This window comes from Ovis aries, chromosome 4, assembly GCF_016772045.2.
Source record: "Ovis aries strain OAR_USU_Benz2616 breed Rambouillet chromosome 4, ARS-UI_Ramb_v3.0, whole genome shotgun sequence".
NCBI lineage: Eukaryota > Metazoa > Chordata > Mammalia > Artiodactyla > Bovidae > Ovis > Ovis aries.
The window spans coordinates 111952233-111974849 of record NC_056057.1 but is presented as its reverse complement, the minus strand read 5'-3'; the positions used below and the strand labels follow the sequence as shown (position 1 = coordinate 111974849).

At 39.5% G+C, this 22617-nt stretch overlaps 1 protein-coding gene across 1 annotated transcript in view; it reads right to left on the bottom strand.

Moving 5' to 3' along the window:
* The window catches only part of CNTNAP2 (contactin associated protein 2), a 2342027-nt gene that overhangs the window by 906714 nt on the left and 1412696 nt on the right, over positions 1–22617 (bottom strand). The window contains exon 12 of the mRNA XM_042248972.2: positions 14271–14377. Within this exon, the coding sequence (XP_042104906.1) occupies positions 14271–14377 (107 nt within the window). The remainder of the gene's footprint in view (positions 1–14270; positions 14378–22617) is intronic.

Below are 22617 nucleotides of genomic sequence, written 5' to 3'. Positions count from 1 at the left end.
AGTATTCTGGCCTGGAGAATTCCATGGACTATAGTTCATGGGATCACAAAGAGTTGGACATGACTGAGAGACTTTCACTTCACTTCAGAGACTTTACACATCATCTGTACCCTTCACAACAATACTGGTAGGAGTTACTATTATTCTCCTTTTATTAATAATGAAACAGAGCAATGATACTCTGGTAAAACAGTTTTATATAAAAAAAAATAGCCTGGATTTCTAGGGTTTGTCAAGTTCCACAGAATAAATTCTCCCACTGTGCCTGATTTAACCTACCAAGCTGAAACAACCAGTTCATAACATTCCTAAACAATAATCTTGGCTGCAGTACACCACTCAAATAGGATGGTGCTAACCAGGGAGATTTAGCAACTTCCCAAGGGTCATATGACATACAGAAATCTGAGTGAGGGTTCCCCCTGAGGTCTGGGGACTCTGAAGCTGGGTCTCCTTCCTAGCACACCTCTCCACAGTCTGTGTTTACTTCTGCACTTGGACTCTGCCTGTCCCAATCTTTACTCCCAACCAACGAAGGAGCGTAGCCAGGGCTGAGGTCCTCCTTGAACCCTTCCTGACCATTTTAGTTTGCATGGTTCTCTCGCACATTATCCTGTATACAGTTGCCTTTATACCAGTTTGGCACATCCGTTACCTTCTACTCATACATTAATGTTTTCTGTGTATTTGTCTTGCTTCCTTTTGTAACCACTTCATCTCCTTCATAAAGAAGTGGGCTCTGATCTGTATTTCTGTATCCATGCAGTGCGCCACATACAAAATAGACATAATATTACTGAATGAATCGAAACTGTCTATGAATTAAAGTTATCCCTATACACCAAGTTTGTAAAGCAGAAGACTCGCAAACACAGTCTTAGGAACACAGTGACTAATGTAAATATGAAAGCACAGAAAAGAAAAAGTATGATTTGTGAGATAAATTCTCCTTTCTTGTGTTTTGAGTGTATATAAATATCTCAGAAATTCCCCTCCTTATATTTCAATTAAACAGCCCTCTATATTCTTCCCTCTAATGGAGAGATATGGAGGTGGGTGTTTTCTATCTGTTTTTCTCTTCACTCTGAACCTTGGATGAAATAGTCAATGGGGTTCAAACTACAGGGGAATTGAACGAATAATATTAAGTCCCTCAAGACCTGGCTCTGGCATTTTATCACCTCTGAGAAGTTCAGGATCACAGCTCCTCTGTTTGTAAAGTGGTGTGCCTTTCAACATGATTTGCACATCAACTTTTGGCAAAGGCTCTTTATTCAAAGAGAAAGACAAATTTTTGAAACTATTGAAAGAGCCTCCATAAAACTGAAATTAAATCCTTTCTTTCTATGTTTAATCTTGGCCATCTTTCCAAAGCAAGGCATGAAAGAAGGGATTAATTTGAAATTTGGGCTGCCTTAGAAATGAAAAGGTCCTTGGGCTGTGTTTCTTCAAATGACCTGCACTATTTTAATCCAATGTAATTTATTTGGCTGTAGTTGAGAGAATGGCCTCTAAATCCCCTTCCAACATTTCTACACAGGTAGCACTCCCCACCTCTCTCATCTCACTTTATCTGCAGAGGCCAGGTGAAAATGTGAGTAAAGGAGCAGCTGGAATGATTGTTTCTTTTCCTAACAAGTGTGATTTCAGGAAGTGACGTCACTTGTCATTCAGCTTCTTTCCCCAAGTGCTCCAGCTTGGTGAGAAAGTGAGATTCTCAGCTAGAGGATGTACACAAATAAGCACAAGCTTCCTAATATTGAAACTGTACATATTTTATTGAAAACTGCTTTCTCTACCCAGCGCGCCATACTGGAGCCATCTCACCCTAATTCCTCCCTGTCCATTTGATAAGAAAAAACCACAGAAGTAAACAAGTAAATAATGTGAAAAGATGAAACAGTTGCTTAAAACCAGAAAGAATCTATGATATAATATATTAAATAATTTCCCATACAATTATCTTTATATATATTTTGAAAACATGAACATTACCAACCTAGACTATAAAATGTAAATACATGGTTTAATTTACCCTCAGCTCACAATTCACAGCATCACAGTGAGATGGCTAGATAGCATCACTCACTCAACGGACATAAATCTGAGCTAACTCTGGGAGATAGTGAAGGACAGGAGAAGCCTGGCATTCTGCAGTCCATGGGGTTGCAAAGAGTCGGACATGACCTAGTGACTGAACAACGGCATCAACACAATTCCAATGAACCAGGGATATGAAAAAGAATGAAGAGTATAAAAACCCGTATTTTTCATGAAAATATGCACTTCATTGGAGGGGGCTGTTTGATATTCTCTTCTAGTATCCCTGCCTTCCTCCTTTCTTTTCTCCATACTCCACACTTGTCCTCTATGCAGGACAGAGTCAGCTTTCAATATACTGATGAATGAATAAAAAATGAACACATGATGCTGAGAATACAGATGGCTGGTTTCCCATAGTCCTCCAGTTTTATCCCACAGACACTTAAGTAACAAGAACGGACTGAGCATCTGAAGCAGGTCTTGGTATAGGGATGAAATGGGAGAACTGGTGAGGGCAGGTAAGACTGGGGCAATTTGGAAACTGTTCACTTTATTACAAAGAAGCACAGTCTGGCTACTTAATGCCATGTCTAGATTAGAGCAGATTCATCCAGGGCATATAAATCAGTCAGGATAGCCATTATATTTGCTAATAAAGCCTTTTATCTTTTCAGTGAGTACTGGCTTAAATATTTAGAGGCTCTCTGATCTTTTCTTTGAGAATCACCTCTATCAGTATTCAGGCAAATAACTGGCTGGCTGTTTTTTGTTTGTTTGTTTTTTAGTTGAAAGATAATTGCCTTAAAGTATTGGGTTGGTTTCTGCCAAACATTGTGGCTGGCTGGTTTTTAAGACTTAGTAGTACAATAAAAGTTACAACAAGATCTAGGATGCTTTCTCTTTTTACAAAGCACCTTAAGAGGCAATATTTCATTGAATATCCCAGAGGAAACTTAAGTTCAAAGAGGTTAAGTGATTGTCCAAAGCACAAAGCTAAGACAGCACAGAGGGTAAAATAAAGGAGGCCAAGAGGAAGTGAATTAAACCCAATCCTTCTTGTTTAATTGTAGCTAGTGACCTGTAACATGTACCTGAAGAGCTGACTTCACCCTCTAGGGGTATAGATGAAATCCACACATTCTCTAGGAGGGTTGGAGGAAATAGAGGATTCATACATAGGGAAGAGAGTATTCTTTGCTAGTCTTACAACTACAGAAACTGACAAAGAAATAAGTCTGGCTACACAACCCGAGGATCTGAGGATTTGACGTTAGAACATCTGATTTCAAACACTGAGGCTTCTTTCCCTCTCCACAGTTTCCTGGTAGTAACAATGCACGCATGATACTGCATGATAAATTAAAGGATGACGTTCATCTTATTCACATTTATACTGTTTAAATAAACAAGTTTTTTTGTCATTTAATAGGTAATCAATATTTAAACATACCTATATTTATTACTTTGGTCACCTAATGTGAAGAGCTGACTCACGGGAAAAGACCATGATGCTGGGGAAGAAAGAAGACAGAAGTAGAATGGGACGACAGAGGATGAGATGGTTGGATGGCATCACTGACTCAAAGGACATGAATTTGATCAAGCTCCAGGAGATAGTGAAGGATAAGCAAGCCCGGTGTGCTGCGGTCCATGGGGTTGCAAAGAGTTGGGCATGACTTCGCAATTGAAAAACAATATTTATTTTAGAAAAGCTCATACAATCAGCCGCCAGAGTCAGACATGACTGAGCAATCGAACAACAACAAAGTAAGCAAAGCAGAGGGAGCAGGGATGGGCACAGCCGCACAGATGATCAGAAGAGCCCTGCCCTGCCCTTGAAGGGCTTCCCTGGCGGCTCAGACGGTAAAGCATCTGCCTGCAATGTGGGCCACCCAGGTTTAATCCCTGGGTCGGGAAGATCCTCTGGAGAAGGGAATGACCACCCACTAGAGTACTCTTGCCTGGAAAACTCCATGGACAGAGGAGCCTGGCAGGCTACAGTCTATGGGGTCGCAAAGAGGCGGACATGACTAAGCAACTTCACTTTCTTTTCTTTCTTTCATACAATCAGCCAGCACAAGAGTTGACTATAATCTGGTATCAAAGACCTTTTGCAGTTGTTACAAATTACTTCAGCACTGTCACTACATTTTCTCACAACTTTCTTCAACAAATGGTGTCTAAACACGGCAATATTCTCTTCACATATTATTTGAAACATGTAGGTTTGTTGGCCCATATGTTGAATCTATCCCTATAATTTCTTGTAATTTTAAGCCTCTTTTGAGATTTTGTGCTGCTGTGTCTATCACTACTCCCCCTGCTTTTAATTGGTTATTGTTCAGTCACTTAGTCGTGTCCAACTCTTTGTTACACCGTAAACTGCAGCACGCCAGGATTCCCAGTTGTTCACCATCTCCTGAAGCTTGCTCAAACTCATGTTCGTTGAGTCAGTGATGCCATCCAACCATCTCATCCTCTGTCGTCCCCTTCTCCTCCTGCCTCCAATCTTTCCCAATATCAGGGTCTTTTCTAATGAGTCAGCTCTTCACATCATGTGGTCAAAGGATTGGAGCTTCAGCTTCAGCATCAGTCCTTCACGTGAATATTCAGGACTGATTTCCTTTAGGATTGACTGGTTTGATCTTGCAGTCCAAGGGACTCTCAAGAGTCTTCTCCAGTACCACAGGTGAAAAACATCAATTCTATGACGTGCAGCCTTCTTTATGGTCCAGCACTCACATCCATACATGACTACTGAAAAAACCATAGCTTTGACTAGAAACACCACTGCCAGCAAAGTAACGTATCTGCTGTTTAATGATGTCTAGCTTGATCATAGCATTTCATCCAAGGAGCAATCGTCTTTTAATTTCATGGCTGCAGTCACTGCCTGCAGTGATTTTGGAACCTAAGAAAATAGCCTGCCATTTTTTCCGTTGTGTCCTCATCTTTTGGCATGAAGTGATGGGACCAGATGCCATGATCCTAGTTTTTTGAATGTTGAGTTTTAAGCCAGATCATCCACTCTCCTCTTTCACCTTCAAGAGGCTCTTTAGTTTCTCTCACTTTCTGCCATAAGGGTGGTGCCATGTGCATATCTGAAGTTATTGATATTTCTCCTGGCAATCTTGATTCCAGCTTGTGCTTCGTTCAGCCTGGCATTTCTCATGATGTACTCTGCATATTAGTTAAATAAGCAGGGTGACAATATACAGCCTTGAAGTACTCTTTTTTTTTTTTTTTCCAATTTGGAACCAGTCTGTTGTTTGTATCCTTTTCTAACTGTTGCTTCTCAACCTGCATACAGATTTCTCAGGAGCCAGGTAAAGTGGTCTGGTATTCCCATCTCTTTAATAATTTTCCACAGTTTGTTGTGATCCACACAGTCAAAGGCTATAGCATAGTCAATAAAGCAGAAATACATGTTTTTTATGATCCAAGGGATGTTGGCAATTTGATCTCTGCTTCTTCTGCCTTTTTAAAATTCAGCTTGAAAATCTGAAAGTTCTTGGTTCACATACTGTTGAAGCCTGGCTTGGAGAATTTTGAGCATTACTTTGCTAACATGTGAGTGCAATTGTGCAGTAGTTTGAACATTCTTTGGCATTGCCTTTCTTTGGGATTGGAATGAAAATGGACCTTTTCCAGTCCTGTGGCCACTGCTGAATTTTCCAAATTTGCTGGCATATTGAGTGCAGCACTTTCACAGCATCATCTTTTAGGATTTGAAATAGCTCAACTGGAATTCCATCACCTCCACTAGCTTTGTTCATAGTGATGCTTCCTAAGGCCCACTTGACTTCACATTCCAGGATGTCTGGTCTAGGTGAGTGATTACACCATCGTGATTATCTGGGTCATAAAGATTTTTTTGTATAGTTCTTCTATGTATTCTTGTCATCTCTTAATATCTTCTGCATCTGTTAGGTCCATACCATTTCTGTCCTTTATTGTGCCCATCTTTGCATGAAATATTCCCTTGGTAGCTGTAATTTTCTTAAAGTGATCATTGTCTTTTTCCCATTCTATTTTTTCCCTCTATTTATTTGCATTGATCCCTTAGGAAGGATTTCTTATCTCTCCTTGCTATTCTTTGGAACTCTGCATTCAGATATATGTTTCTTTTTCTCCTTTGCCTTTTGCTTCTCTTCTTTTCTTAGCTATTTGTAAGGTCTCCTCAGACAAACATTTTGCCTTTTTGCATTATTTTTCTTGGGATGGTTTTGATTACTGCCTCTTGTACAATGTCATGAACCTATGTCCATAGTTCTTCCAGGCACTCTGTCTATTACATATTTTTTGTCACTTCCACTGTATAATCATAAGAGATTTTATTTAGGTCATACCTGAATGGTCTAGTGGTTTTCCCCACTTTCTTCAATTTAAGTCTGAATTTGGCAATAAGGAGTTCATGATCTGAGCCACAGTCAGTTCCAAGTCTTGTTTTTCCTGACTGTATAGAGCTTCTCCATCTTTGTTTGCAAAGAATATAATCAGTCTCATTTTGGTGTTGGCCATCTGGTGATGTCCATGTGTAGAGTTTTCTCTTGTGTTTTAGAAGAGGGTGTTTGCTATGACCAGTGTGTTCTGTTTGCAAAACTCTGTTAGGATTTGTCCTGCTTCTTGCCTGTTACTCCAGGTATCTTTTGACTTCCTACTTTTGCATTCCAGTCCCCTATAATGAAAAGCACATCTTTTTTGGGTGTTATTTCTAGAAGGTCTTGTAGGTCATCATAGAACCATTCAACTTCTGCTTCTTCAGCATTAGTACTTGGCACATAGACTTGGATTACTGTGATACTGAATGGATTTGCCTTGGAAATGAATGGAGATCATTCTGTTGTTTTTGAGATTGCACCCAACTACTGCATTTCTGACTTTCGTTGACTATGAGGGCTACTCTATTTCTTCTAAGGGATTCTTATCCACAGTAGTAGATATAATGGTCATCTGAGTTAAATTTACCCATTCTAGTCCATTTTAGTTCACTGATTCCTAAGATGTCAGTGTTCACTCTTGCCATCTCCAGTTTGACCACTTCCAATTTACCTTGATTCAGGGACCTAACATTCCAGGTTCCTATGCAATATTGTTCTTTACAGCATTGGACTTTACTTTCACCACCAGACACATCCACAACTTGGTACTGCTTTTGCTTTGGCTCAGCCTCTTCATTCCATCTGGAGCTATTTCTCCACTCTTCTCCAGTAGCATATTGGGCACCTACCGACTTGGGGAGTTCATTATTCAATGTCATATCTCTTTGCCTTTTCATACCATTCATGGGGCTCTCAATGTAAGACTACTGAATTGGTTTGCCATTCCCTTTCCCAGCGGACCATGTTTTGTCAGAACTCTCCACCATGACCTGTCCACCTTGAATGGCTCTACAAGCCATGGCTCATAGTTTCACTGAGTTAGACGAGGTTGTGATCCAAGTGATCAGTTGGTTAGTTTTCTGTGATTCTGGTTTTCATTCTGTCTGCCCTCTGATGGATGAGAATAAGAGGCTTATAGAAGCCTCCTGATGGGAGAGACTGGCTGTGGGTAAAACTGGGTCTTGCTCTGGTCTGCTAGGCAGGGCCATGCTCAGTAAATCTTTAATCAAATTTTCTTCTCATGGGTGAGGCTGTGTTTCCTCCCTCTAGTTTGGCCTGAAGTCAGACTATGGTAGGGATAATGGTGATAATAGTGACCTCCTTCAAAAGGACTAATGCCAGCAGGCTGCGGCTCCCAGGACTGCTGTAGTCAGTGCCCCTGACCCCGGGGCAGGACACTGTTGACCCTCACCTCTGCTGGAGACTCCCGGATGCTCATAGGCAAGTCTGGCTCAGTTTCTTGTCACTGTTCCTTTCTCCTGGGTCACAGTAAACACCGAAGGTTTTGTTGTGCCCTCCAAAAGCCTGTTTCCCTGGGAGTGCTCAGTCCTTTTGCCAGATCCCCAGGTTGGGAAATCTGCTGTGGGCCCTAGAACTTTTGTAACAATGTGAGATCTTCTTTGGTCTAATTGTCCTCCAGTCTGTGGGTTGTCTGCTCAGCAGCTTTATTGTGGCACTAATGGTGATGTCCTCCAAGAGGACTTATGCCACGTGCTGGGCCCCCCAGGTCTGCTGCAGCCAGAGCCCTTGTCCCCATGGAAGGTCACTGCTGACCCACGCCTCCGCAGGGTCTAGGCGCCTCCTTAACCAAAGTGAAAGGGTATCAGGCTCCTCTGTCCATGGAATTCTCCAGGCAAGAATACTGGAGTGGGTTGCCATTTCCTTCTCCAGGGGATCTTCCCGACCCAGGAATCGAACTCAGATCTTCTGAATTTCAGACATTCTTTGCCAAGTGAGCTACAAGGGAAGTCCCCTGCTTTAAATGAGTGCACCTTTTATTCTCTGTGCTTCCTTCTCTGTTTTTTTTTTTCCCCTTTTCCCTTTTGCTTTACTTTCTCTTCATAGCTTTACAAGCCTCATAAACTTGGATAAAAGACACTGATTTTAAAAAGCTCTTGATGCTTCTTGTGTTCTCTGCCATTTAGTCACTCTTGGATTCAGTGAACATTCATTGAGCACATTTTTTTACAGCTTAAAATCTGGTGTTTATTAAATGTGCACAATATTTGGATATAATTGGCTTTTTACAAAAATCAGTAATGCCCATTACAAATAACTTATTTGGACAGCCTCAAAAATAGTTGGTTAACCTTAAAATACTGAGCACATATTATAGGCTGGCTGGACTCTAGGGATAAAATCACGGACAGAACCTGGCACTACCTTTTCGTAGGTAGTATAAGCCGAATACAGAAGATAGACATTATTAAAGAATTGCAAATAATAAATGCAAAACCACAGCCATCACTAATAGTAAAAGGAAGAGATATGTCCTTGAAATAAGAGGAGTTGGCCTAATTACAGTTTCACGGAAAGCTTCCCCAAGAAGGTGACTACTGATGAGATCTCAAAGATGACTAGGAATATACTGAGCAAAGCAGAGAGAGGACGTGCAAATGGCCTGCGGTTGTGGTAACGGGAGGGGAGAGGGAATAGTGCAAGGATGCAAGGCACATATGGAAAACTGAAAGGAAGCCAGTGGGGCCAGCGGGGAGACAGGGAGGAAAAGTATGGCCCACAATCCAGGTTAAAGACATAGTCATACTGAATTCAGTTCAGTCGCTTAGTCGTGCCCAACACTTTGCAACCCCATGGACCACAGCATGCCAGGCCTCCCTGTCCATCACCAACTCCCAGAGTCCACTCAAACTCACATCCATTGAGTCAGTGATGCCATCCAACCATCTCATCCTCTGTCGTCCCCTTCTCCTCCTGCCCCCAATCCCTCCCAGCATCAGGGTCTTTTCCAGTGAGTCAGCTCTTTGCATGAGGTGGCCAAAGTACTGGAGTTTTAGCTTCAACATCAGTCCTTCCAATGAACACCCAGGACTGATCTCCTTTAGGATGGACTGGTTGGATCTCCTTGCAGTCCAAGGGACTCTCAAGAGTCTTCTGCAACACCACAGTTCAAAAGCATCAATTCTTCGGCGCTCAGCTTTCTTTATAATTGAACTCTCACATCCATACATGACCACAGGAAAAACCATAGCCTTGACTAGACAGACCTTGGTTGGCAAAGTAATGTTTCTGCTTTTTAATACGCTGTCTAGGTTGGTCATAACTTTCCTTCCAAGGAGTAAGAGTCTTTTAATTTCATGGCTGCAGTCACCATCTGCAGTGATTTTGGAGCCCAGAAAAATAAAGTTAGCCACTGTTTCCTCATCTATTGGCCATCAAGTGATGGGACTGGATGCCATGATCTTAGTTTTCTGAATGTTGAGTTTTAAGCCAACTTCTTCACTCTGCCTTGTGAGCCAGCTGAACTTACAGCTGAAGGATGGATTCAGGCCATTAATCCGCCCAATGACTGCCAGGCTTTTTTTTTTTTTTTTTTTGGTAGCAAAATTCAAATTCCAAATTGTCTTAATTGGTGTCTAAATTTGTGGTAGTTCCAAATGGATGGTGGGTTCAAATGTCCTTGTGCCAACAAGTCTAGGATTTTATGCCCTAAGTTAGTGTGACTTTCAGCAGGTAGGAACAATTTCTTTTTAAATAGTTACACTTTGAGTTAAGTTCCTTATGGACATAATGGATTATAAATAACATGATGTGAGCTACTGAAAACCACTTCACTTTTTATGTGTGCAGTAATAAGGTGCAGTATAATTTATGGTTTACAAATTTGTAGACCCAGAGTCATAGCTCCAGGATGCAGCATGTAGAATAGTTCACTTTTTTTTTTTTCATTTATTTTTTATTTTATTTTTTTTTAACACTTCTATTAGTATTTGTTTATTTTTTTTCTTTATGAGTATTAACATTTTATTTTATTTATTTTTTTTTAAATTTTAAAATCTTTAATTCTTACATGCATTCCCAAACATGAACCCCCTCCCACCTCCCTCCCCATAACATCCTTCTGGGTCATCCCCATGCACCAGCCCCAAGCATGCTGCATCCTGCGTCAGACATAGACTGGCGATTCAATTCACATGATAGCAATGAAGATTCAGTGTTAGCTCCCCCCGGGAAAGCAAATAAACAAATAAATAAAATAAATTAATTTTTAAAAGTGAACTAAGAATAGTTAATATTTATAGTTAATAATAGTTAATAGTTAATAATAGTTAATTTATTTTATTTATTTGTTTATTTGCTTTCCCGGGGGAACTAACACTGAATCTTCATTGCTGTGCTCAGGCTTTCTCTAGTTCCAGCGAGCAAGGGCTACTCGTTGTTGCAGTGGGTGGGCTTCTTATTGCAGGGGCTTTTCTCGTTGCAGAGCACAGACCCTAGAGTGCATGGGCTTCAGTAGCTGTCGTACACGGGCTCAGTAGTTGTGACGCACAAGCTTAGTTGCTCCAAGGTATCTGGAATCTTCCTGGACTAGGGAACCTGTGTCCCCTCCACCGGCAGGTGGATTCTTATCCACTGCACCACCAGGCAAGTCCTAGAATAGTTTCCTTATAATTTTCAGTTTTCCTTCTAAAATTGGCTACTGAAAAATTTACTTTTGCATTTCTGGGGCAACACCAGTACCTGTTCTTAGTATATCAGAATTCAGAAATCACGCAATTTCAGAACTAGACGAGATCTCCATACACCATCTAGTTTGCCTCCTCTTACTTCCTCTGGAAACAGTCATGTCTATCCATCTGGGCAAGGTGACAGTCTTCCCTTTAATAAAAAGATATCTGGAAAAATATTTCCTCTCAGAATGAAGGTCTGATACGTAGCAATTCTTGCAGAGTTCCACCCTGAAACATTGCTTGTCTTTGTCAAATATCCTCTTGTACTTGTGAAAATAGTCACAAGTTTTCATATTATTGAGGATACCCTGGGAGTTTTTAGGGCAGTTCCCTATAGGGGATTAATTGTGTATGTAAGAATGACTGAAACTTCAGCAGCATGAGAAAAGTTATCTGCCTAGCCCTGAGATAAAGAATAGGTTTCTGAATTAATTTATGCAAACTAGACCCATAAATATGAAGTGTAAAGAACACATGTGAAAAATGGGATGATAATTAGATCATAAAAAGCATTTGATATATCAGAATGTAAGCTTGGAGACTAAAATGGGCAATCTGTGTTGCATCACAAACAGAAAAAGACTGTAAATATAATCATGAAGTTTTGCTCAAAATAAAGACAAATTCATGTACTTTTGAGGGAGTAAAAGAGGAATAAGTCAACATAAGCAAATAAACTATCAATATCTAATATGATCAGTCTATTCTTTGCATCATGGCTTTATGATGTGATATGCTACTACTCAGTGCTTAGAGATTTACTGAGAATGGAATGCCTGCATAGGAGGCGGCACTAGTGGTAAAGAACACGCCTGCCAGTGCAGGAGACATAAGAGAGGTGCATTCGATCCCTGGGTCAGGAAGATCCCCTGGAGGAGGGCATGGCAACCCACTCCAGTATTCTTGCCTGGAGAATCCCATGGACAGAGGACCCTGGAGGGCTACAGTCCACAGGTTGCAAAGAGTCGGACCGATTGGACTGACTTAGCATGCATAAAACTGTAACAATGTATCTGCATTTCATCATAAACTAGCATCTTCAGTTTGAGGACAAGAAAAAGAAAAAAAAAGTTCTTATCTCTTTCTTGCCATCTGTGGCTTTCCCTGTGAGATTTCCTCACTCAAATTATGACACCCTGACTCCTCCACGGAGTGGTTTGTAAATGACAATCCTCTGAGCCCCATATAGAATTTATTTGAAAATTAATCCCTCCATGTATAAGCAACAAACAAACAGATACAGGTCTAGGACATACCAAATAACCTTTAATATCATTCAATTCTTCTGAAAAAAAAAAAAAACAAAAAAAAACAAAAAAAAAGGAAAACTAATCATTCACTGCAAGCCCAAATCTGCCATGGAAATGATAACAAACAATGAATAGCAGCAAGAAATTATGTGACAGATTGTGTGACAATTATTAGTATAGAAATTCAAAGCAAAGGGATGATTGGTCCAAGGGGATGAAATGGCAATAATTTATTGTGTGCTAACATGTGCTAAAGGGCTTCCCTGGTGGCTATACTGTGTATTCAATGAAATAAGCAGCTATAGAAAGTTATTTGCTTTTACATTAAACAGCAAAGTGGTCACTGAGATAGGAAGCACTTGCAAACACCAGCAATTTTCTTTAGTTAGAATTTCCATTTTTAAGAAACAAGGTTGAAGTAGTTAAAGGTGGTATTCATAGCACATATAACACATTGTATACATTCTACCAGTGGAGTGAAAATACTCAGTTTCATCAAAATTACTTAATTCATCATCAGATATCATACAATGAATGTCAGAGGCTGAAAGTTAACATTTTGATGTGACTGAAAGGGTATAATTTTAGTTATAAGTCCTTTATTCTAATTCATTTTAATGTCAATCATTTTTATTCTTTATTCATTGAAATATTTTTACGTACCTATACATAATCCCTTATAGATAATGAATCTACTGAGTGTCTTGTATGTCTTCCTATTAATGTTAATTTTTCTAAGGGTTCTTTTTTGTCTCTTTTAAAAAATATCCTCATAAACAAAGTGTAGTATAGTAAAATAAATTACAGATATTTTTCTTAGTTGAGGTATTACAATATACACTGAACACAATGTCTGATTGTACATTACTACTGAGTGACTGAACTGAACATTACTATAAATAATGATACGAAGAGGATCAGAGAACACTTTTGCATTTTTACTGTCCCCAGAACTCTAGTAATATTTTGCTTGTTATTGTTTTCTAAAAGTGAAATGAAGAGAAAGCATTCTCTGTAATTAGAGGATTTAGGTATTAGATTTCATATGGAGAAAAGATTGAAGACGACTCAATCTCTTTCCTCACTCCCTCTTACACACATGCACACACACACACACACACACACACACACACATACTACACAACAGATGACCTTTCACGTATATGTTTTATGGCAAATCTGTCTTCAAAAGTGCTTGGCAAGCAGCTATGCACTATTGGAAAATTAACATTACAATTATAAAGTTAATATCTACCTTCATATTTTAATTGCAAAAAAAATTATTTAACTTTTCAGGGTGAAGCTGTTATGTAAAACAAGGCACATTGTGTTGTAAAAGTCATGTTTGCATGCTACTTTTTAGTTTTTGATATTTAAAATATTATAGTCTTGTGCTTTTACTTTACATATGCAACCCCAATCAACTTTGTTCCACTTTCCAGCTCATTTTTATGATCTAAAAAGTGTGGCCAAACAATCATAAAAGAGCAGGAGACACTACTGTCCAGAAACTAAGTGTTCAAATTGCACTCTGTCTGCCTCTCCGATGAGTTGGTAAATGAGAATCCAATCAGAGAAAGCACAATAACACAACTTTCCAAACAATCTATCCAGAAAAGACACAGCTTAGACACACAGAGGCACATACAAGCTCAGCACTCGCATCTCAACTGTGTGTTTACAGAACATCAGAAACATTGGTACTTCTTTTTGAGTCGTTAGGCTTGAGAGAACATATTTTGACAACTTGAATACTATTCTAGAAAAGCAAAAAAATGAAATCTGGGTGCTTCAGAATCAAGTGATTTACTATGTGGATTATTCAGGTTGTTGGGCTTTAAATTGTAGCTGAAGACCTGGGATTCTCATGCAATTACACGTTTAAAGTGAGATAAATTGGCACTCACAGTTGTGGCAGGTGGCCCCACTGTATCCAGTCTCATCGCAAGTGCATTTGAAGCTGTCCCATGTTTGAGAGCACTTCCCACCGTGCTCACAGTGATTGGGCACACATCTGTCAGAGAAAGAGACAAACAGAAATAAACCAACAAGCAAATGAGATTTATGAGTGGCCAAATTCCAAGCTGTCTGGGCAATATATCATTTCAATGCCAGGTTGCCTTAACAAGGCAATTAATCCTTGTTAGTTTAAGCAGATTAATATGATTCATGATGGAAGGTGCCAAACACACAAAAGATGATGTATCACAGGCATGGTGTTTCCCATTTTTGAGTAAACAGTAGAAATTAACAAACAGTTGAGAGATTCATTTGCATATCAGATTCATTTTATTTTCTTTTGCACAAAGACAAAGACACTAGTTAAATTTTCTTCCAATGAGAGACAAAAACATTAACCATCTTGTTTTCTGTACTATCCTTTATCAAAGCCAATAGTACCAAGTCAGAAAGGCTTTTTTTTTTTTTTAACAGCAATTTGAGTTTCTGAAATGGTCACAACAAATAGAATGTACTAGCCTTAAAGAAAAGATTTCTAAGTCTTCCTTACCCCTTCTCCTATGCCCTTCTGGCTAAGAAAAACCACCCACATAACGAGGTAGCAAGTATAATATAGGGGAAAAGTACAGGTTTGTATTCAAAATCTTTGTTTTTGCATTTCCTTGATGGCCAATTGGGATAATGCAATTTAACCATTCTAAGCTTCACTATTCTCATTTGAAAAATGAAGTAATTATACATACCTGATAAATAGTTTTGAGGTTAGGAGATAATGTTCATAAAGTAGGTAATTAATAAGCAAGAAATAGAGGGCCAACAAGCAGAAGCTATGACTATCTAAATCACAACTTATAGGGCACAATTTTATACTTTGCCTATATCTTAGACATAGTTAAGTTGGAAACTGCTCTAGAAAACTGTTTCAAAAACACAAATTATTTTCTTCTTATGTATTAGCATTCACAAAAAATGTCTAGATTTGAATGGGAAACTATCTAAAGCAGAAAAGTCCACCCATATTAAAAAGGCAGAACTCATAATAGTGGGTCACAGGTTGATAGAGAAACATCCTACAAATATCAATAATCATAAAAGCCTGGTAGTGTCTTGCTGCAAAATAGAATAGGACTGACCTCAGAGATACTATTCTCCATTCCCTGTTCTTAATTTACCATCAGCCATGCCTAAAACTACCCTAGCAGGGCATAGCCCAATTTGGCATGAAAGGCTGTTCCTCTCTAACTCTTTACAAATCTTTCATCAGGCAAGAAACAATTATTGAGCACTCTGGGAAACAGAAGATAAATCAGATTCTATTTGCTGCCTATCAAGAGCTTAAGCCTAGAAAAGTAAAACACTGTATCCACAAAAATCATCATATGAGGTGGAAATAAAAAGTGGCATGAGGTAGGGACTAGCAATGCACTATGGAATTTCCCTTGAGGGATCTAGCTTACAATAAACTGCTTCTAGTGGAGCCTCAATGAATAGACAGACTGTAAGAGAAGAAAATGAGAGGAAGAACATTATGAAGGGAAAAGACAGCATCAGAAGAGGATAATGATGGATTTTTATGAGGTGGGATGGAAAATTCACTCTACATTTAATAGGCACTTATATTCCATCTGCATTTGAACTAGGTGTTATTCAGGCTCCAAAAGTGTTTCTCCTCCAAAGACCCTATAACGTACATGGAGGTGGGAGATCAGAATGCAATACCAAGATGAATTTGATGAGTCATCAAAGCATATGAAATGTTACAGCAATGTGGAGATTAGAGTAGTTATGGGTAAAATATAAATAAAGGGTCTAATAAAGTTTATAGCATTTCATTTGTGCCTTAAAAGTGGACTTGCATTTTTTATAATTAAAATGTTGAAAACTGTTCCCAGCAGAGGACTCAAGAAAGCAGCGAGGAGGCAGAACCATGATCGGTGGGTGGGTGCTCCGGGGGTGTTCGGGTCTGTTGCCATAGCAACTTCCCTCTACAGGTGCGCAGGCATAGACCTCAGCCGAAGGCATTCTTATACAATAGTCCTGATTCTCCAGACCATGGGAGGAAGCAAGGGTACAGACACCTCAACATTACATACAGCTAAAAATCATCTGTGATACTTAATTTGGGATTTCAGTACTTAAATGCCTTTGTATGGTATGTTTACCTTCTAATTTGTTATGTTTAATAATAGCTTAGGCTAATAGTGAAAGTAATTTACATCAGCTCATTATATCAATTAATTCAGGGGGGGTAGTACAGAGTGTACTATGTCTCAAAGGAAAACCTTGTTGGAATCTAAATGTGCCCTAAATAACATACAAATGAGAAAATCTATGTCAAAATGATTAAAATAAAAAGATTGGTGTACACTCACACACACACAAGAACCATGTAATAGTCAAGTGAGATTAACTGAATATTTCTAAAATTCAGTATTAAGAATTTCTTTAAAAGAGATCTTTTATTCAAATAAAAGTTTAATATTATTAGTTTGTTAAAATTTATATTTTTAAATTGACATTATACCCCTATGTTGATTACTAGCATTTTAATTCTTAACGGTAATAAATGTTTTATTTCTATATCAAGCTGATTCAAATATATTTCAAACCATAATATTTTATCACTACATTAAAAAAAAATGTTAGGAGCAGTTACCAAGCAAAACACAATATGAATTAACCTAGCTTCCCCATTCCTAATTAGTTATGTCTTCTCTCACCCTCTTATGAAACCATCTATTTATATGCCACTGGGCTTCACAGGTGGTCACTAGTGGTAAAGAGTTCACCTGCCAATACAGGTGGACTCAAGAGACCTAGGTTTCATCCCTGGGTTGGGAAGATCTCCTGGAGGAGAGCATGGCAGCCCACGCCAGTATTCTCGCCTAGAGACTCTCATGGACGGATACAGTCCATAGGGTTGCAAAGAGGAAAACACAGCTAAAGTGATGATCTGCACACACACTGGCACAATATACCATTATCACATTGTTTAGTCATTATTTGAGCATCAGTCTGTTCTAAAGTGTGAGATTCTTCAGTGAGGGATTCTGATCTTTTGTTTCATAGCGTGACAAGATGTGTAGTCCATTCAGTAAATGCCTATTGACAGGCTGAAGGGATGGATGAACTCAATGTTAGGAATTTACACCAAAGAACTGAAATAATTTCAGAGAAAACATCTCTTTCACTACAAGTGATATCGATTATTCCTACCTACGATTATAGTCTTAAACCCAGACTCTTGCTCTGGTGAACTCATTATTTTAGTAGGTCACAGGAAATGTATAATTTGTTTCAGAGCATGTCCTAACTTTAAAGCTTGGTTCACATCAAAAATGAATCAAAATGACTTTGCTGCCCCAACTTGAGAGTTACTTGACCAGGATGAGGAACATACAGGGGAGAAGCGGACAGGTGTCAATTTGCTGTGGTCAAGGGGCTCCTGGAGAAGAGGCGGCATTCAGTTAACTCTGTCCTGAGGTTATTTGCAACTGGCAAGAGCTGGGCCACCAACCGGGCAGTCTGGGAGACCCTGATCCTTCCTACACAGGGGGCTCCGACTGGAGGTGCAGGGGCAGGGGGACAGAGACCACCCTGGGGCTTGCACAGGGGCTCCAAGGAGAGCCCAGAGGTACGGGAACATCTGGCCCAGTGCTCTGGCCGGGCCTGTGGTGGCTGGCAGGCACTAAGGGAGACAGGGCCATGTGCTCATGGATGTCCAAGACATAGCAGTTGAAAGATAGGATGAGGGCCACAGGCTGGGCAGAGTCCGGCCCCTCGGCCTCCTCTGGCTTGGCTGCCGCTCCTCGGCCAGCGTGGCCCTGCCTTTTCCTGATGCAAACATCAGGATCTTCTTGGACTCGGGGCTCAGGCCACCCGCTCCACGACACCACGCTTGTGCTTCCTTTTGTACACCTGGCATCAGAGAGTCTTTCAGGCAGAATCCTCTTTTCAGTTGTGGCAATTCTTTCCAAAATGCTTTAGAACCCACAAGCTATATTTTGGAAGTTCAAATATATAACACACACTCAATATAAAGTCAATCAATATGAACAGAGTGGCTGTTTAGATGGATGCAAGAACTCTATCCAGGGTTGTGGATGACAGGTGCAGGTTAGTTTACCCCGAGTATCTCTTTTATGTCTATGCTTGATTTTAATTGTAAAGCATTGCGAAAATTGGTGTTCGTAAATAAAAGAAACTGCAAATCATACCAGATGTGTCTGTAAGCAGCTCACTTTGTAGTCCATGGATACTATTTAAACAGGGATGGTGGAGTAAATTTTACTTCAAATCTAAAAAAATGTTAATCTGACGGCATAACTGAGTGCACTGGTAGCCTTCAAAGCCTTTTGAAGGTGTGTTCTTTTCTTCTCTACAGTATTTAAAAGTTAAAATAGCTGTATTTATTCTTCAAAATTTATTTTATTGAAATATACTTCATTTACAATGCTGTATTAATCTCTACACTACAGCCAAGTGATTCAATTATTGTTCTTGTTCAGTCACTCAGTCGTGTGTGACTCTCTGTGACCCCATAGACTGCAGCATGCCAGTCCTCCCTGCCCTTCACTGTCTCCTGGAGCTTGCTCAGACTCATGTCCTTTGAGTCGATGATGCCATCCAACCATCTCATCCTCTGTCGTCCCCTTCTCCTCCTGCCTTCAATCTTTCCCAGCATCAGGGTCTTTTCCAATGAGTTGGCTCTTTGCATCAGGTGGCCAAAGTCTTGGATCTTCAGTTTCAGCAACAGTCCTTCCTGTGAACATTCTTTCAGGGTTGACTTCCTTCAGGACTGACTGGTTGGATCTCCTTGCAGTCCAAGGGACTCTCAAGAATCTTCTCCAACACCACAGCTCGAAAGCATCAATTATTTAGCGCTCAGCCTTCCTTATGATCCAACTCTCACATCCGTACGTATATATATATATTCTTTTCCATTATGATGTATCACAGGATATTGGATATAGTCCCCTGTGCTATACAGTAAGAACTTGTTGTTTATCCTTTGTATATATGAGTAGCATCTGCTAATCCCAAACTCTCAATCCACCCTCCCCACCTCCTTTCCCCTTGGCGATCACAAGTGTGTTCTCTCTATTGGTGACCCTGTTCCTGTTTCATAGATAATTTCACTTGTGTTGTATTAAAGGTGTTACTGTTGAGCACCTTCTCTCATTGGCCACCTGTTTTTTCTTTAGAGAAATGTCTATCTATGCTTCCTGCTCATAAAATAGTTTTAAATAAAATTAAAATAAAAATTTTGCATTATCCTTACAATTCATGCAGCTGGTCAGAGATCATGGCTTTAATTACAAGCCTCCAGGGATTTCCAGTTTCCCACAGTAGGATCTCAAAGAAGGAGGACACCAGGAAAAGAAACGGCCCGAAAACAGAGGGAACAGAGAGAAGACAGCGTGTGGAAAGGGCAAATTTGGTCTAGGCTGCCATTTATCCTGAGACTGTACTCTATCTGTAGGCTCTCCTACAATTTTTTATATGACGCATTCAGAGTGACAACATAATAATCTCCTAATCTCAGTTAGTAGGTTTGATCATTTCAGAATCTGACCATAGACCTCATGAAATTTATAGGAAGTAATCACTGACTACAAAGGCAGTTTCATTCCACCTTACAATGAAGTTCCCTGCTTTTAAACTCAGAGTCAGCTGAGGTTCTCCAGCTGTTTCATGCTTGCAAAGAGGCCAATACCAAGATACTTAATCTGCTTTCAGATTGCACAGATTTTATCCCTAGACATTACATTTGCCACGTTCTAAACTTCAGGGAAAAAAATTCAGGTTACTTATACAGTATTTTGTGAACTATTGGAAAATTATTTAAAGTGATTTATAAATTGTCACCTTAGCATAAATGAGCTTCTGAAGTTATGATTTTTTCTGTTCATCTCAGTTCCCTATTTTACTTCTGTTTATCAAGACGAGAAGTTCATTCTGAAACTTTGGTTTTGTAAGTGCTATTGTTAACACTCCTGGCTCTCAGGGCTATTTCCGCTATCATGGCAGGGTTTTCTTCTGCATTGCCTTCACTATTGATCTCAAAAATATTTTAGCACTTTTATTCTCACTCTAATTAGATTTTAATTTTATTTGAAGGCATACTTTCTATGGAGCATACATTACTGCCTTATATTTCTTCTGTTCAAACTGAAATTATATAGAGAAATAATCATAATTTTAGGAACTAATTTAGTATTTCATTACTACATAACTTAGTTTTATAGTTGCATAACCAGAAAAGCTAATGTTATATTGATGGCGCTCCTTCAACAAGCATTTATTTATAGAAATATGTAAATATAGATATGGGCTTCCCAGGTGGTGCTAGCAGTAAAGTACCAGCCTGCCAATGCAGGAGACTCAAGAGACACAAGCTCAATGCCTGGGTCAGGAATATCCCACAGAGGAGGGCATGTCAACCGACTCAGTATTCTTGCCTGGAGAATCCCCATGGACAGAGGAACCTGGGAGGCTTACATTTCATAGGGTTGCAAAGAGTCAGACATGGCTAAAGCAACTCACTGCTGAAGCATGCTCACACACACAAATATGGATATATTTACTATACTTCATAAATTATAAATTATGCTTAAAACTTCCATTAAAAATTATCAGATATATTTGGTTCATATCTGTCTAAAAATTGTATGTTTTTCCACTAACCATTTAAATCATTAATTTTAGCCTTACAATATAAACACTTTAAGAATAATTTCTATTATAATAAATGTGAGTTTATTTTATTTGGTAATTTATTTTGAAGTATAATTTTATAATTTTAAAATATGTTCCCCATAATTTTATGAATATAACACCTTTTAAGACATTATCAGCTCATAGGAGGAGAGGAAGGTGCAAGATCATTAGTCTCTTCACCTGTTTCCAGGTGCTGGGATACTCTGTTTAACCTGAATATACAACAGTAAGCTCTTTATAATCAGAACCTGCTCCAATCACTCTAAAAGAAACTATGGAGAAGCAAAGAATAAAGTAAATTTTGTTCTTAAGAAATTTTACTCGCTTAAATTAATTAGCAAGTCAGGTCTCTCTATGCTTAATATTAAAAATTTTGCTACAGGATTAAGGTGATATACCACGATTATATGAGTATACTGAGGTTTTATGGAAAAGTTCACTTCTTGAAAAGAAATATAGACTAAGCTTAGTCTGGAAAGTGGAGGAGCACCTTTCCACGTGGAGGGAACCCAGGGGCCTGGGCCAGTATGACTTAGTACAAAAGGTGGGTATGAAATAATGGATTGTCAAATTTGGCTAGAGAGGAAAGTCTGCATTCAGGAGGGAGGGTTACAGCAGAAAGCATGGCTGTCTGACCAAGCCCTTTCCCCTTTGTTCCTTCCTATCATCATCCTGATATTTTCAGTATCTTCTCTCCTTCTCATGGCATTACACTTGGGAGGAAGACTCTCCTAGTCTCCAGGGAACAGAAAGTACAGAGCCAGTCTTCTCAATTAAGTCATCAACATGTTGCATATTGTTCCCCAAATCTATGATCCCCTTCTCCTATTTGCATGCGTGAGTGCGTGCTAAGTCCGACTCTTTGTGACCCCACGGACTGCAGCCTTTCAGGCTCTACTGTCCATGATTCTCCAGGCAAGAATACTCCAGTGGGTTGCCATTCTCTTCTCCAGGGGATCTTCCCAATCCAGAGACTGAACCTGCATCTCTTATGCCTCCTGTATTGGCAGGCAGGTTCTTTACCACTAGTGCCATGTGGGAAGCTCCCTTCTCCAGTAGCAATGGAATTTATTGGTATAAGAGCTAAAGATACCATTCTCCGGGCTCTTTGTACTTTAGGCGACGGGTGTTTTGTTTTGCCCTCCTGATCTCCTTCCTGCAATGAATCCATGATAGTGAGTGAGACCTGGAGCAGACATCTCAGGACACAAAAGGATGGCACAGGAAAATCATTAGGAGACTGGGCTCTGGATAACATACCAGCCCTGAGCCACCTATGCAAATGTTGTTAAGAAATATAAGTAAAACAGGTGAGGTGATTTTGGTCTTTATTGCAATAGCAGATATATTCTAACTAATACAGATCTTCAGTTAATCTACCCTGAGGTTGACCTACATCGGACTTTCTAATATACATTTGATAGTTACATTTAAGTCTTCACGTGGTGCCTTATACTACTTTAGGTGTAAAGAGCCTAAACAACACATATTACATTTATGAACCTAGGCTTAGTTCAGGTCATAGAGTGTGTTAGTCACAAAGTTAAGGACTTTCCTGGAGAATACAGCCTCGTT